Source organism: Octopus bimaculoides, chromosome 12 (assembly GCF_046866305.1).
Source record: "Octopus bimaculoides isolate indiv1 chromosome 12, ASM4686630v1, whole genome shotgun sequence".
Classification (NCBI taxonomy): Eukaryota; Metazoa; Mollusca; class Cephalopoda; order Octopoda; family Octopodidae; genus Octopus; species Octopus bimaculoides.
Window position 1 is genome coordinate 8,831,272 of NC_142939.1, and position 14,993 is coordinate 8,846,264.

The following is a 14,993-nucleotide window of genomic DNA, read 5'->3' on the forward strand; positions in this document are numbered from 1 at the left end:
TATTTTCCAGTTTTTGGTATTTTCTACTTGAATGTTTCAATAATAAATAACAAACAAAATAGATGATATTGTTAACCAGAAATTGTTCATCATTATAAATTGTTATGGTTGTAATTGCAGGCATGAGCAACCTTCTGCAGGAAGTGGGCTGCTTGTAACCAGGTGAGGCATACTACTAAAAAAAAATCCAAGGTAATTATTTTAGGCATGCCATTCAAAAAGCCCCACAGGATTCTGTTTACCCATGACTGATGCAACATAACCACTGATCTGACCCAGGTCTGCACTGATATTAGTGAAAAGTAAGATTTATGATCAGGGGTGTTTCAGCCTTGTCCACTATATTCCACTATTCTATCTCATCTTTTTAGACAGAGTCTATCTAAAACTCCCTTATCTTTGGCCCCTTAAAAACAAAAGCAAAAAAAAAAGAAAAAGAAAAAAAAAACTAAATAATAAATAAATATAAACCAGAGGGTGTAATTTGAAAGAAATCTGATTGCTACTTCTTGACACAAAACTGAACACATTCTTTCACACGAGGTGAATGGACAGAGTTTAAGTTGTAGTTCTTAGTTATTGCAAACCCCACCCCCCAAGACAGTGTAGTGAGCAGCACAATTGGAAGAAGTAAACAGAATAAAATAAATTCAAGGAAAAAATTTTTTATTGGACTACTCAAACAAAAAGGTTACTTAAATTCAAATTCATTAGATTATAAAAATTAAGCAACATGACATATTACTAAATAGAATTAAAACACACACAGCTATATAAATGAATGTGTTTAGATTTTAATGAAATTAAAATTCATTTTGATGGCTAAGGAAACTACTAAAGTAATCAATATTTATATATTTATTGCAAATTATTGCTTAGTGATCAATATTTATAGGTCAATGAGATGAAATTAAGAAAAAGTGGAATCACTGAAGTCAAAATAACATATCCAGAACAAAATCAAGAAATTATAACATGGATAAGTTAGTGTTAATATTGTTCATGCAGGAAACCTTTAAATCACTTAGTAGAAATAATAATGCATGGAAGAAAATTACTTTTAAGTCAGTGACTGTTTTTATTACCATTTTCCTCCTGTATATTACAAGGGAAAACTCCAAACAAACTTCACTCATATTCTGACCTCATCAGAGAGCATACCTCCCCTTCACCATGCTTGCCAGAAGTAGTGGTGAAAGAGCTGCAAAAAAAATGTACAAAATTGTACACTGATTTGCAGGTGGGCTCAATGGTGATCACCCATAGGAAACATAGGTAACTGTGAATGTTAATTAACAGGAAAGAAGCAGAAGAAGAGTGGAAGGAGTCCAACGGTGCTTTAGTATTTTGAAACTGATGTCCAATTTTCTCAGATGCTCTCTCTCTCTCTCTCTCTCTCTCTCACACACACACACACTCCCCCCACTCACAATTTTGCTTCATCCTGATCTATTTTCTTCTTCTTTGCTTTCTATCTGTAAGTCAAATTTACATAATGGTAATACCCCCACAGGGCTGAGATGGCATGAAAAGAGGAAGGAAGAGTTGCAGGAAACAGAATAAACAAGTTTTAACAATTTGAGATGATTTGTGGTTCACTATCATTATCATCATTATTGAATAAAACAAAATCAACAACAACAACATAACCAATAATATATACATACATACATATATATATGTGTATATAACATATATGTATATTGCAATATATCAATATGTAGCATGGTAAACAGCCATGCAATATGACAATACAATAATATAACTATGTGTTACGTAACACAGAAGAGTATCTACATGACTGTATTAATCAGAAATTTTGATTGCTCTTCATATACACAAATGTATACACATACAAAACATACATACATGCACACTCATACATGCAAACACAGTCAGTCATGGAAGAAAACCAAAATTGGTGCAGTTGGCTGGAATGAACAATTTTATCTACTTGTTAGTCCAACCATATATTCTGAGTTCCATCAGACCTGACCTGACCTGACCTGGCTGAATAGAAGAGACTAGACCAAAAAAAAAAAAGTTGTATTAGATGTGAGTGGAGGAGGAATGAGGGAGGCAGATAAGGAGGGGAAGAAGGAAAGGAAAAGGAGAGAGGAAGAACAACAAAGTGAAAACCTCAATGAGGAAGAATAAAGCAGAAGGAAGGAATTTGAGGATGGAGTGGTGGTGGTGGTGTGGGGAGCAGAAACAAAACTGTGTGTATATTACATATATATATATATATATATATATATATATAGAGAGAGAGAGAGAGAGAGAGAGAGGGAGAGAGAGAGAGAGAAAGAGAGAGAGAGAGAGAGAGAGAGGTGGGGTGGGGAGAGATGAGAAGAAAGAACATTAAGGGCTGCTTTATTATATGGATAGAAAGAAATAAAGGAATCTTGATGAATAGTTCCAACAAAATATATTTGAAATAATGTTAAAAATTGGAAAGAAAATTAAAAAAATATAAAAAAAAACAAAACAAAAGGAAATAAAAGATAAAAAAAAAAAGCCAAACATACAGATGTAATAAACAACCACCCTGTTGAAGTTGAGCAAATGCCAGCAAGCAACAAGTTGGGAAAAATGGTGGCACATCGACATTGAAAATATATGACAGCTTACTGTAGGCAACGGGCTGCGTTGGTCAGCTGACATGTCAACTTATACATACATACACACACACATGTATATACACACACACATGTATATACACACACACATACATACACACATGTATATTTTGTGGTGGCATTGGTGGTGGTCACTTCTACTTTTTGTTTTTCCTCATCAGCTGACATTCAAATCTAGTTCAACCTGAAAGCAAAGAAATCAATGAATAAGAATTTTAAAATCAATTGTTATATACTGATACAATAAAACAGTGATAGAAATTATGCAGGAATGGTAAAGTCTGAGACTAAATTGCCATGGCAGAGTAACTACCATGCCTCATGGTAGTTATAACAGCTCTCTATGCATTGAGTTCACAACCCACTGAGGTCAACTTAGAATTTTCCTCCTTTTAGGGCCAATGAAAAAAGAACTAGTCAAATTTTGGGGTCAATCCCCCCACTGTCCTACTCCTATCTCTCTCTCTGAATCAGCTATAGGGCACAGTGTGAAAGGTTCAGCAAAGGACAAGTGAACTCTTCTTATAGTAAAAAGTGATATACAAAGGGTGCTGGAAAGTTTCTGGCTCTAAGGGTATCACAAAAAGCGTGGTCGGAGGCCCGACCTTCTGAGTTCTTTTACAGGGCTTAGAAAAACTGAAGGACCACTGCAATAAGTGTGTAAATCTGAGAGGGAAGTATGTTGAATAAAACCATAATTAGCAGATCCTCTTGTATTTTCTTTTACCCAAAGCCAGGAACTTTTCAGCACCTCTTTGTACAATTGGAACAGTCCAGGAACTGATGACGAAGTACAACAATAGCAGCAAGAAGGCACAAATGGGAGAGGGGAATGGAGGATTGAACTATGAGTCATAGGTTCTCCTCAAACTAGAAACCTAGCCTAAGAGTTTACAAAAGATGTCAACTCTACTGAAGGAGGCACCCCACTAAAGAGCCAGGTTACAGAGTTAGACCACATGATAGATGAAGGTAACTACTTCTGCTACCATATGGGTGCAATTTCCAGCAGATTGAGCAACTGCATAGATGCACCCTTGCTGGTGTGTGCAAAAATAAATGAGATATATTGCCTTGTTCTATTTAAATTATATGGGTTAAATCTTTTTGAAGAAATATTGTAGTAAGAAACTTGTTTCTCAATCACATGGTTCTGGATTCAGTCCCACTGCATGGCAACTTGGGTAAGTGCCTTCTACTATAGCCACGGGCCGACCAAAGCCTTGAGTGGATTTGGTAGATGGAAACTCAAAGCCCATCATATATGTATATAGATATATATTATGTATATATTTGTGTCTATGTGTGTGTGTGTGTGTGTGTGTGTGTGTGTGTTTGTTTGTCCCCCACACACACATGCACACTGCTTGACGACTGGTGTTGTGTTTACATCCCTGCAAAAGAGACTGATAGAATAAGTAGCAGGCTTTAGTAAAATAAGTCTCAAGTTTGGTTTGTTCAGCTGAGACTCTTCAAGGCGGTGCCCGAGCAAGGCAGCAGTCAAAAATGACTGAAACAAGTAAAAGATAAAATATTTTTTAAAAAATAAATTAAAATACCCCCCCCCCTTACCCGAAAAACCAACAACAACAATAAAAAAACAACTGAAGATCAGTTACTTACAAAACAACTCAATGTCCATCAATAACTCTGTCGCTATCTTCACTGAAATGATAAAAAAATATATGGGTTATAGTTTTAAAAACACTTGGTTTAATTACTTCAAGTAAAATACATGTTCAGAAGACTTCTGTTGAGCAGAAAAAAGAAACCCTACAAGGCCCCTGGGTGTGAGATGCTTTCAGTGGAGTCCACTCTTTTGAATGTATTCAAGTCAGGTCTCAAGTCTTGAGGTAGCTTCCTCCCTTGTTATGACGGCCCAGAAAAAAATGTTATTGGGTCCTGTCCTTCCTCGACTGACTAACTACAAAAGAGTTCTTATTTAGCCCAATGTCAACTCATACTAAGTGGACTTATGATTAAAAGTAGTTAGGTTCTGATCACCAACACCATCTTTCCAGATGACATCCTGTCTCTAACACACTGAATCCATCAGTGGTTTCATAAATAAACTTTTTGAAGATGGTAAAGCATTTTTTTGGAAAAATAAATGTATATAGCTCATAAAAAGCCCTGTAGAACATTGGGCCTCACAGAGGCAGTGACAAGCAGCCAAGACCCTTGGCGATATACCATACTTGAGAAGACCTGTGAAGCCAAGTGAGATCATAGTCCTGGCCAATGCCGGTGTTACATAACTGCCACCTGTACTTGTGGCACATAAAAGGCACCCACTACACCCTTGGAGTGATTGACATTATGGAAAGACACCCAGCCATAGAAACCATGCCAAATCAGATTGGGACCTGGTGCAGCTCCCCAGTTTTCAGTCACACCATCCAACCCATACCAGCATGGAAAAAGAATGTTAGATGATGATGATGATGATGATTTATATATGTGGGTGTGTGGGTGTGTATACATATACACACACATAGAGCAAGCTTCTCTCAGTTTCTGTTGACCAGATTCACTTTGGTTGACCTGGAGCAATAGTTGAAGACACTTGCCCAAGGCGTTCACACACTGGGACTGAACTCATGACTACATGGTTGGGAAGCGAGTGTCTTAACCATACAGCCATGCTTCTGTTCAATGATACAAGATTTTAAAATACAGAAAAACAAAACAAAAAAAAAATGCAAATATAATCAAATAGTACAACACTTAGTTTAACTATTTAAAGTAGGTTAAGACAGGAAAAGTTTAGAAATCTACAGTTATCTGTGTCAAGTAGAAACAATTAAGCAGTAATAGACAGGTTTTTATTACACTAGCCAATTCTACTTTATAATTCTAAAGTCTCAAAAACTGTTTTGTAACAATCGTGTCATATTAACAACAGCTTTATCAATTCTTCTTTTTTTTTTTGCTATAATGTATAAAGTTATTTCATGAGAAAAATGTTCTTCCTGCTGCACTATACCCACCACAACAAACAGTTTTGTGTCTGCATTTACTAAGATGCATCAGCTGCATTAACATCAGGTAATATGGTAGATTTCAAAAGCAATGGGCCCTACTCCTATTTTCCACATTGAAATGTAAGAAAGAAGTAAAATAAACGAGTGAGGGGAAAGGGCTAGAGAGAGGAGATAGAGGGATAAGGGGAGTGGAAACTAAGAATGACCTGTGGATATATAAATATATATATGTATATATATATAAAATATCTATATATATTTCTATATATATATATATATATATATATATATATATATATATATATATATATATATATATATATATATATAAAATATGATATATATATATTTAAATGTATATATATATTTATATTGTTGCACAATGTGTTTCCATCTTTCCTTTAACTTGAAAATACCCTCTTCCCAGAATTGAGGGGGTTTCATGGCAAAGAATTCATCAAGGTATCTTTTTACGTCGTCCAAGGAATTGAAATTTTTACCATTAAGTGAGCAAGTGTGTAGAAATACAGAAACAGAGAAAGGAGAGATGGTGTAGCAGTGTGAGGTAAGTGAAGGTTTATAGAAATAGACAGGGGAGGGGAAATCAGAGAGGGGAGGGAGTGCATGAGAAAGAGAGGAAGAGAAACAGTAAAGAGGTGAAGAGAAAGAAAGAGTGTCAAATAACAAAAGCAAAGAAGGTGAAACAGCAGACACAACTATTGTTTTGAAACACAGACTCAAGCGACATGAAATTTTTTTTTTTTTTTTTGTTTAAATAAATGGGAGGAAGGGCAACACTAAATTCCATTCAACTCCCAGTAGTTGACTGGTATCTATTTCACTGACCCGAACAAAAAAATGGAAAAGACTCAGTCAGATTTTAGCAGGTTTTGAACACAACATATTGATATGATGTTTGACTTCTTATAACTGTTATATCTGAACTGTTATAATATCAAACGTTCCTGATGTTCTCTTATTACTCTCCAACTGTGTATCTTCAACAAGCACTCAACGATATCGCTATTCAATAATTCCTACGACCTGTACCCTATGACTGCGAATATGACAAGCTTCCCAGACTGTTCTATGCATGCTCATTGATACTAACGAGTCTAATTCACTTAGCCCATCACAGGGGCATACAGATTCCTCATACAACACACATGGAGAGATGCAGTCTAATACAATAAAATATTTTGTCTAGTGCACTCAATAGATTCTCTAGAGCACTGGACATGCAATACTTAGCATGCTTCCTTTAGTGTCAGAACTTAGATCCAGCTGACGTCAACTTTACCTTTCATTCTTCTAGGATTGGTAAAATGACATGCCACTCAGATACTTAAGGTCAACTTAACATTCCTATAAAACGTCAGCAATACAGGGTGTGGTGAATATGCTGTTGTGTAAATTATGCAAAAATATAAAGAACACTGTCATCTCATTTTAACAGATATATTCACCAAACATAAAAATATCTTGAAGTACTGAAGAGTAAATTTATTCAATAAAATTGCCATTGGCTTCAACCATGGCCTCCAGACATCTTCTGGATAGTCACCTTGTTTAAGTTGGTGAATGCTGCCATAATCCTTGACTTCAGTTCATCTTTCATGTTACAAGGAGCTTTGTTGGTCTCTCGTTCAACTGCACTCCACACATAATAATCAAGGAGGTTGCAGTCTGGGGAGTTAAGTGGCCAGATGTTAGGGGTGATGTGGTCAAAGAAATTGTCTGACAGCCATGACTGGGTTCTCTTGCTTGTGTGGCATGGTACAAAGTCCTGTTGCCAGACATAGGGTCTTCCAGCAGTCATCCTCTTGACCCAGAGCAGCACTACCTCCTCCAGGCATTTGATGTAGAAAAGAGTGCAGGAAAAGAAAGATGGTCATGTGAGCATCGTCCATCTTTCTTTTCCTGCATGACATTCTAAGGACTGGACATTTTCTTTTTCTCACTTCTATCTTTTCTGTTATACAAATATCAAACAGAAAAACAACAATAACTGCACACTTACATCATCATTTTACATCCATTTTCCATGCTGGCATGGGTCGAACAATTTGAGAGGAGCTAAAAAGGCCAGGAGCTGCACCAGGCTGCCCTTCCTAATGCCAAACATACATATATACATATGTGTATATATATGTTCTGCATTCTTAAATAGAATAAATTTCAAGGACACACATCAAACTTTTTTACTAGTACATATGGACCACACTATCCAATGTATCTTTTCATTCGTTTATGTTGGCAAGGTGACTGGAAGGAGATTTAGCTGTTATTTCTAGCCGACTGAGCAACTGCATAGTGGTTCATTCTCCTACTGACATGAATAGCCACCATTAACAATGGAAGTGAAAATGACAAAAGCTAAGCCTAGTCTGGTAGACAGTAATTATATTCTATAATCTGAATAATTGCAGCAATCAGTTATGTGAAAGGATCACCATCCAGCTTTTAGGTCTTCGTGTCACTCATCATTTTCATATCTCTTTTGAAGTGGAAAAGAAACGGTGACAGCTTACAAAATATAATGAAAAGAAACCCTGGTAGTGTCTCAGAGACAGTCAACCAGGTTATCATCAAAGCAGTTCTTTAAATTTATACAATTCAAGAGTATAAACAAACACACACACACACACACATTCTGACATGGGAGATGGAACTGATTATTTACATAGGAAATAAAAAAAAATTTTTTTAATATCTTTTTGCTTTTATAACTTTGCTTCTGAGATGCAAATATTCAATATTCCAATACATTCATTTCATCAACCCCTGCAGATTACTGTCTTGAGTCCCAGGACTCTTAGGATTGGTTATCTGGTTTCCATGGCATCTAAGTGACCCTGAATGGGCTACTCGTTCCCAGCTGAGTAAACTGGAACAATGTGAAACGAAGTAATTTGCTCAAGAATACAATGTACCACCTGGTCTAGGAATCAAAACCGTGATCTTGTGACTGTGTATGAAAACCCCTTACTACAATGCCACTCAGAATTCCAATTTGGTATTGAATGAAGTTTACATGGTGGAAGTGTAACAGACAGTTAAAAGAGCTTACTGCAAAAGTAACAACACTGTTGCAAAAAGGAGTCTTTGAGGGCAACATATACAGAAGAATGGTCTGTAAGCAAAAGCAAAGAAAACTGTGTTAAAAATAGCCATGAAGGAATAAGTCGGTGTAAGCTAGTGTCCCGATTCCAATAATCTTATTAGTAACAATGATAGCTGGTCGTAGAAAAATTGCAGCTTTCATGAGAGGTTAGTCTGTGAAATGAAAGTGGAGGAAAGGTCACATAAACCAAAGTTATACATGATGCTCACCTTTCAGCAGAAGTCTGGTTCATTTCCAAGCCACATTTAAAGGGCTGAATTAAAATACAAAGGGACATAGGTTAGAAATAAAAAAAAAAATGTATATAACTTTTTTTCTCAACTTCTCTTTTATTGTGTTCCAGTGTTTGCAGGGATTAAAGAAGTCTGTCAATCACAAATTACTAAAAAGACAAAGACAGTACACATCTCTAGATAATTGCAAATAACCTCCCTGCTAAACCATGTTAAATCTTTCCCTCCATTAGAACATAGCAGCTGAGGGCCAAATCCACAGAAAATTCTGTACTCTGCATAGTGCAGCAGCAACACCACCATCACCAAGTCCCCATGTACTAATTGCTACAGCCAGTCTTTCCTCACCATAGTGTCATCCCACTGAAAGCCCTCCCAGCTCGTATGTCTTCCTGCGCAAATCAACTTGTAACTGTTTAAGAGGAATGTTTAAGAGGAATGCTGGACGCTGACACTCGTTGATGCTGCATCGAAGAGGCCAGGGAATAGAAGAAAGAAGATATGCACCCAACACCAGAGCTGAAGACACCTCTGAAAGGAGGGGCCCCGCCACGTCAAAATGGTAGAGGAGTAGGGGCCGAAATCGGACGTGGTTCCTCCTGATGATGTCTTGAGCTAACTGGATCCTATAAAGGAGCTGTTGTGGTAGCAGACCATGAAACATGGTTGAAATTCCATGTCAAAACTCACTGATGTTGGCAGGCCTTACAAATGTCAAGAGCACAGCCTCTTCCTTCAGATCAAACCAATAAATGAGAAAAACAAAATTCTGAAACTTCAGTCAACAGTGGTTGATCAAATCTACGATCAAAACTATTGCCACTGTGACCATCCTGTCCTTTTTTAATATCTAGGACTATATTAGCTAAAATTCCCCTTTTTATAAAACAGTTGTGTGAGATGTGAAGGAAATGCAACTGCTATTTCTAGTGAGTTATGTGACTACATTTATGCTCCTTCATTATGTTGGGTTTCCTGTGTTCTTATAGTCAGTATAAGTAAAGTCCTAACCAGTTTTTGATCTAATAATATTCTGAAACAACAGAACATTAGGCTACAATGATATAACATAATATTAAATCCTGTCTAAGAGGAAATGAGAAGTACATGGACATTCTCTTCTTTATCTTACTACTACTACTACTACTACTACTACTACTAATAATAATAATAATAATAATAATGGTTTCAAATTCTAACACAAGGCCAGCAATTCTGGGGTAGTGGGTAAGTTGATTACATCAACTGGTAACTTATTTTATTGACCTTGAAAAGAATGAAAGGCAAAGTTGACCTCGGCAGAATTTGAACTCAGAACATAAGGACAGACAGAATGCCACTAAGCATTTTGCCGGTCATGTTAACATTTCTACTAGCTAGTTACCCAATAATAATAATAATAATAATAATAATAATAAATGCCTTGACGCATGCGCTGTTTATCTTGATATAAGATAACCATGTCATGCACAAGTGGTTGTGATGCATGTGCTTGGTTTACCCTTATCAGATGGGTAGTCATAATGGGTATATTGGGCTTCATATAATTGTACCCCAGTGTCACCTTGATAGCATGCGCTGTTCTCTCACTCAATAATAATAATAATAATAATAATAAATACCAATTCTAGAGTGGAGTGGTAATAACATGAAGTAGAACATGTGCAGATGTGTGTGTGTGAGAGAGATAGAGGGAGGGAGGGAAGAAGTGTAAACTAAAAGATGAAGGTGTAACTGAAAAATATAAAATAAAATAGTGAAAATGTAAACACATTAGAAATATATAAGGAATACACCATGCAAAAGTTACTGTATCCATCTAATACATGCACATACTATTATAGTTATCTTGAATTTGTTTCATTACTTTTTGTTAGTATTGTATACTAGAATTTTTATACATTAGTCACACACAATTCAACCACAGAAATATCCTATGCTTGTATGAATGTGTGCTATAATTAGGCTTCAGGATGTTCAGGTATTAGTGCATTATGGCCGTTTCAGGCAACTCCATTTAATCAAACAATGCAAGCATTATATCAAATTGATGTAATGCTTGCATTGAGTGATTAAATGGAGCCACCTGAAACGGCCATAATGCACTAATACCTGAATATCTGTGTTACTTATTTACTTTTTATTCACCTTACTTATAGGTGCATGTATAATACCAGACTGACTTGGTACCTCAACTTAAGTACCTAATTCTACTGATTCTTAATTATTTCTTTATATATATATATCATCAACATTTAACATAGGTTGCATATATTGGCGTTAGGAAGGGCATCCAGCTGTAGAAACTCTGCCAAATTTAGATTGGAGCCTGGTGTTGCCATCCGGTTTCACCAGTCCTCAGTCAAATCGTCCAACCCATGCTAGCATGGAAAGTGGACGTTAAACGATGATGATGATATATAATCATCATCATTTAACATAGGTTGGCTATATATACATATATCGTTCGTTTGTTTCGTTTAACGTCCGCTTTCCATGCTAATATATATATATATATACACACAAAATCTCAACCAACCTGTGCCAGCATTGAAAAGTGGACACTAAAAGGATGATGATGATCATCATCATCATCATCATGTTGATGTGTGTGTATGTGTGTGTCCCCCCCTTGATTGAAATTAGAAACATCATCAGTGCTTATTGCATTTGTTTTAGCTACAAGAAACACCGATGCTTAATGGACTGCTTGTAGATATCACACACAACATTTTGCAATCTGAATTGTCTACTTACCTCTTTCTGCCAATCAAGTTCTTCAAATATCCTTTCAAAGCTATCATACATATATACAAACTAGAAAAAAAAAAGAGAGGAAGAAAACAAGAAAAAGTTGAGAATATGTAATACAATATTACATTCTAAATTGCAAATGAAAAATCAGTCAAAATTAAGAGTTGAGGAAACAGTATGAAATGCTGAATGGTCCTTTAAAAAAAGTGCAAATATTTAAATTATACCTATTACTAGCAGCTATATTAGATATACATATTACCAGTTATACACACACACACAATAATTATAATATATATATATATTATATATTTGTTAGATATAATGCCGATATATCATTAGTTACATACATTATTGATGACTATATATTTGTACTGAGAGCAATCATATTGGCATCACCTTCAAAGATATAGTCAATTACAAAAAAATAAAGCAGACCTCAGTGAGATTTGAACTCAGAACATAAAGGGAAGTAACCAGATTAACACAAGGTATTTTGTCTCAGGACATACCACTTCTGACTTAAACCCCACCGTGCATGTTTCTAAAATACAGTTTATTTCCAGGTCAGTCCTGGTGGAATAAGCTTATTGCAAAAGATTTTCCAGCTGTAACAACCCTGTTTTCTGTCCCCTGCCTCTGTCCCCATAGGGTTCAACAACCTGAGGCCTCTTCATTACTTTATCCCATGTCTTTCTGGGTCATCTGCTTTCACAGAATCCATCCACATTTGATATTTATCATATATGCATACATCCAGCAGAGCATGCTAACTTCATTTCTTTCTAGTATTTGAATGTTCTATGCATTCACAGCTCACATTTCATTACCATGTAACATTTATACACAAGCATTACACAATCTACTTTTCACTCTGAGAGAGAGGCCCTTTTTATTTTACTAACAAAGGTAACACTCTCTGAACTTTCTCCAGTTGATTTGGGTACTATTCAAGAGCGGTCCCAGTGCAAGCACTCGCACACTCACGCATCCGCGCTAGCTAGACGTGACTAGTTGATCCTACAACAACTATCTAGCATGTATGCGCAAAACAGGATATATTTTAAAACGGGGGCGCCAGTATTTTCTTAACGAAACACTTTTAACAAAAAAAAAGGAATTCGCAAGTTATTCCATGTTAAAGTTGTCGTATTTCTGTAATTTCAACCAATCAGCTGAATAAGAGTTACTGCTGGCGGTCATAAAAATGTTATTCCCTGTGACATATTTCATCCGGTTTAATCGTAATTTATACGCATATATTGTTTATATAATAAATTACGCTGTGCGTATCTATGTGTGTAACAATTTTAGAGTTCGGATTCTAGAGTTAGGGTTAAGGTTAGGGGATTAATACGATATACACCGTTACAGCGCTAACTGTTTTCAACTGAATAGACGTCAGTGATTAGTAGAAATTATCGAAATAAGACAATTTTTTTACATGAAATAAATTCGAATACAAAAATATTTTTCTGTTCTATAACACAAAATAGATAAGTATACGAAGTTTGAAAGTCTTTCCGTACCAAAAACACTACATAAAACATAAATGAAAACTGGCGCCCCCGTTTCAAAATAGATCCAAATAATTTTCTTCGTTGAATCTTCCCCATCTTACTCTTATTATAAAAAATTATTTACTTTGTTTGGAAAAAAACCCTCATACATGTTTTGCGCATGACGCTTACTCGTGCTAGGTAGTCGTAGGATCGACTAGTCACGACTCGCGAGCACAGATGTGCGAGTGCGTGCACCGGGACCACTCTTCTTGAATAGTACCATATATATAGAAGAAAACGGATTTAACAACAATGGGAAGCTCACTGTTTTCGCTGGTATGTCTTTAATTAAATAGATAACAAGGAGGAAGAAGCAGAGATGAGAGAAGCATCGTTTCGATTTATTGGTCTAAGTAAATCTCATCAGAATGCGAATATATAGATAGGTGCATCAGTTAGGATGCGAAAGATAATTAATAGACATTTGATGGTAACGTAAACAAACTGGTAATTCTAACATTAAATTTTGGTTCTTGTGCTGGTAAATTCGCTGGGTAGAGGTTTGCTTGTGGTAGATTGGTTAGTTTTGTTGGGTAATTAGGGCAGGATGAGTATTATTTAGGTGCGGGATTCGAAGTTTAATTAAGCACATTTTTTTCGCACGTGTGTATTCCATTTTAGAGGTGGGTGAGAAGGGAGCTAACTCATGATTGGTTTGAAAACGTGCTATTGCTAATAATTGTTTTATTGCTAGAGTTTAAGAGGTTCTTAGTGCTAGACGGGGTCCTGTGTATTATTTTACCATAATTGATAAAAATAAGTACTAGTAATATATCAAAGTATATTCCTTTGCCGACATTCTTATCTCCTCCTCAACCATTTACAAGAATGGGAATCGCTGTACTTCATAAAAAATAAAATAAAAAAGAGAGAAAAGAAATTATCACTTACATAAGTTGAATAAATTCGAACTAGTCTAGACTTCCTGCTTGGCCGGAAATATTCAAATATAAATGACATGGTTTCATCATCTATGTCATAGTTTTTTATATCAGACCATTTTATTTCTACAACTTGAGGCTGGATAGAAAAAAAAAGAAGAAGAAAAAGAATAAAACAGATATGAATATTGAAATTAAAACGATGAAAATTAGAATATAAAATTGGATGAAAAAGAAGAAAAACATTTGCAGACAACTAAATAACAATGTTTCTATCGTTGCCAGTGCCCCTGGACTGGCTTGTGCGGGTGGCACATAAAAGACACCATTTCGAGCGTGGCCGTTTTCGTGCGGGTGACACGTAAAAGCACCCACTACACTCTCTGAGTGGTTGGCGTTAGGAAGGGCATCCAGCTGTAGAAACTCTGCCAAATCAGACTGGAGCCTGGTGTTGCCATCCGGTTTCACCAGTCCTCAGTCAAATCGTCCAACCCATGCTAGCATGGAAAGCGGACGTTAAACGATGATGATGATGATGATGTAGAGAAAACCAAGAAATTAACTGTTCTCAGAATAAATTTGTTTAAATCTCTATTGAAAGGAGTTTACAGAAACAAATATTTGCTCAAATGATTAATCCTTCATCATTCAGATTATTCATTCAAATTGTTTTGAATTAATCATGCATTATTTTGTATCTTTGAGATTTCGAGGATGCCATCACTCATTTTTAGAGTGACATTGCAGGGTAGGTTTAAGAGGCTGGATCAAGTCAGTTTGAACATAAAACGGAATATTTGGGCCTGGTGTGGATGC

General features: G+C 36.0%; 1 protein-coding gene across 1 annotated transcript in view; it reads right to left on the minus strand.

Moving 5' to 3' along the window:
* Positions 1-649: 649 nt before the first annotated feature.
* The window catches only part of LOC106876773 (sorting nexin-27), a 111,037-nt gene continuing 96,693 nt past the window's right edge, over positions 650-14,993 (minus strand). Inside the window, exons 11-15 of the mRNA XM_014925461.3 lie at positions 14,188-14,316; positions 11,738-11,797; positions 8,957-9,000; positions 4,263-4,304; positions 650-2,823 (exon numbers count right to left, since the gene is read on the minus strand). Of these exons, the coding sequence (XP_014780947.1) occupies positions 4,271-4,304; positions 8,957-9,000; positions 11,738-11,797; positions 14,188-14,316 (267 nt within the window). The 3' untranslated portion in view covers positions 650-2,823; positions 4,263-4,270. The remainder of the gene's footprint in view (positions 2,824-4,262; positions 4,305-8,956; positions 9,001-11,737; positions 11,798-14,187; positions 14,317-14,993) is intronic.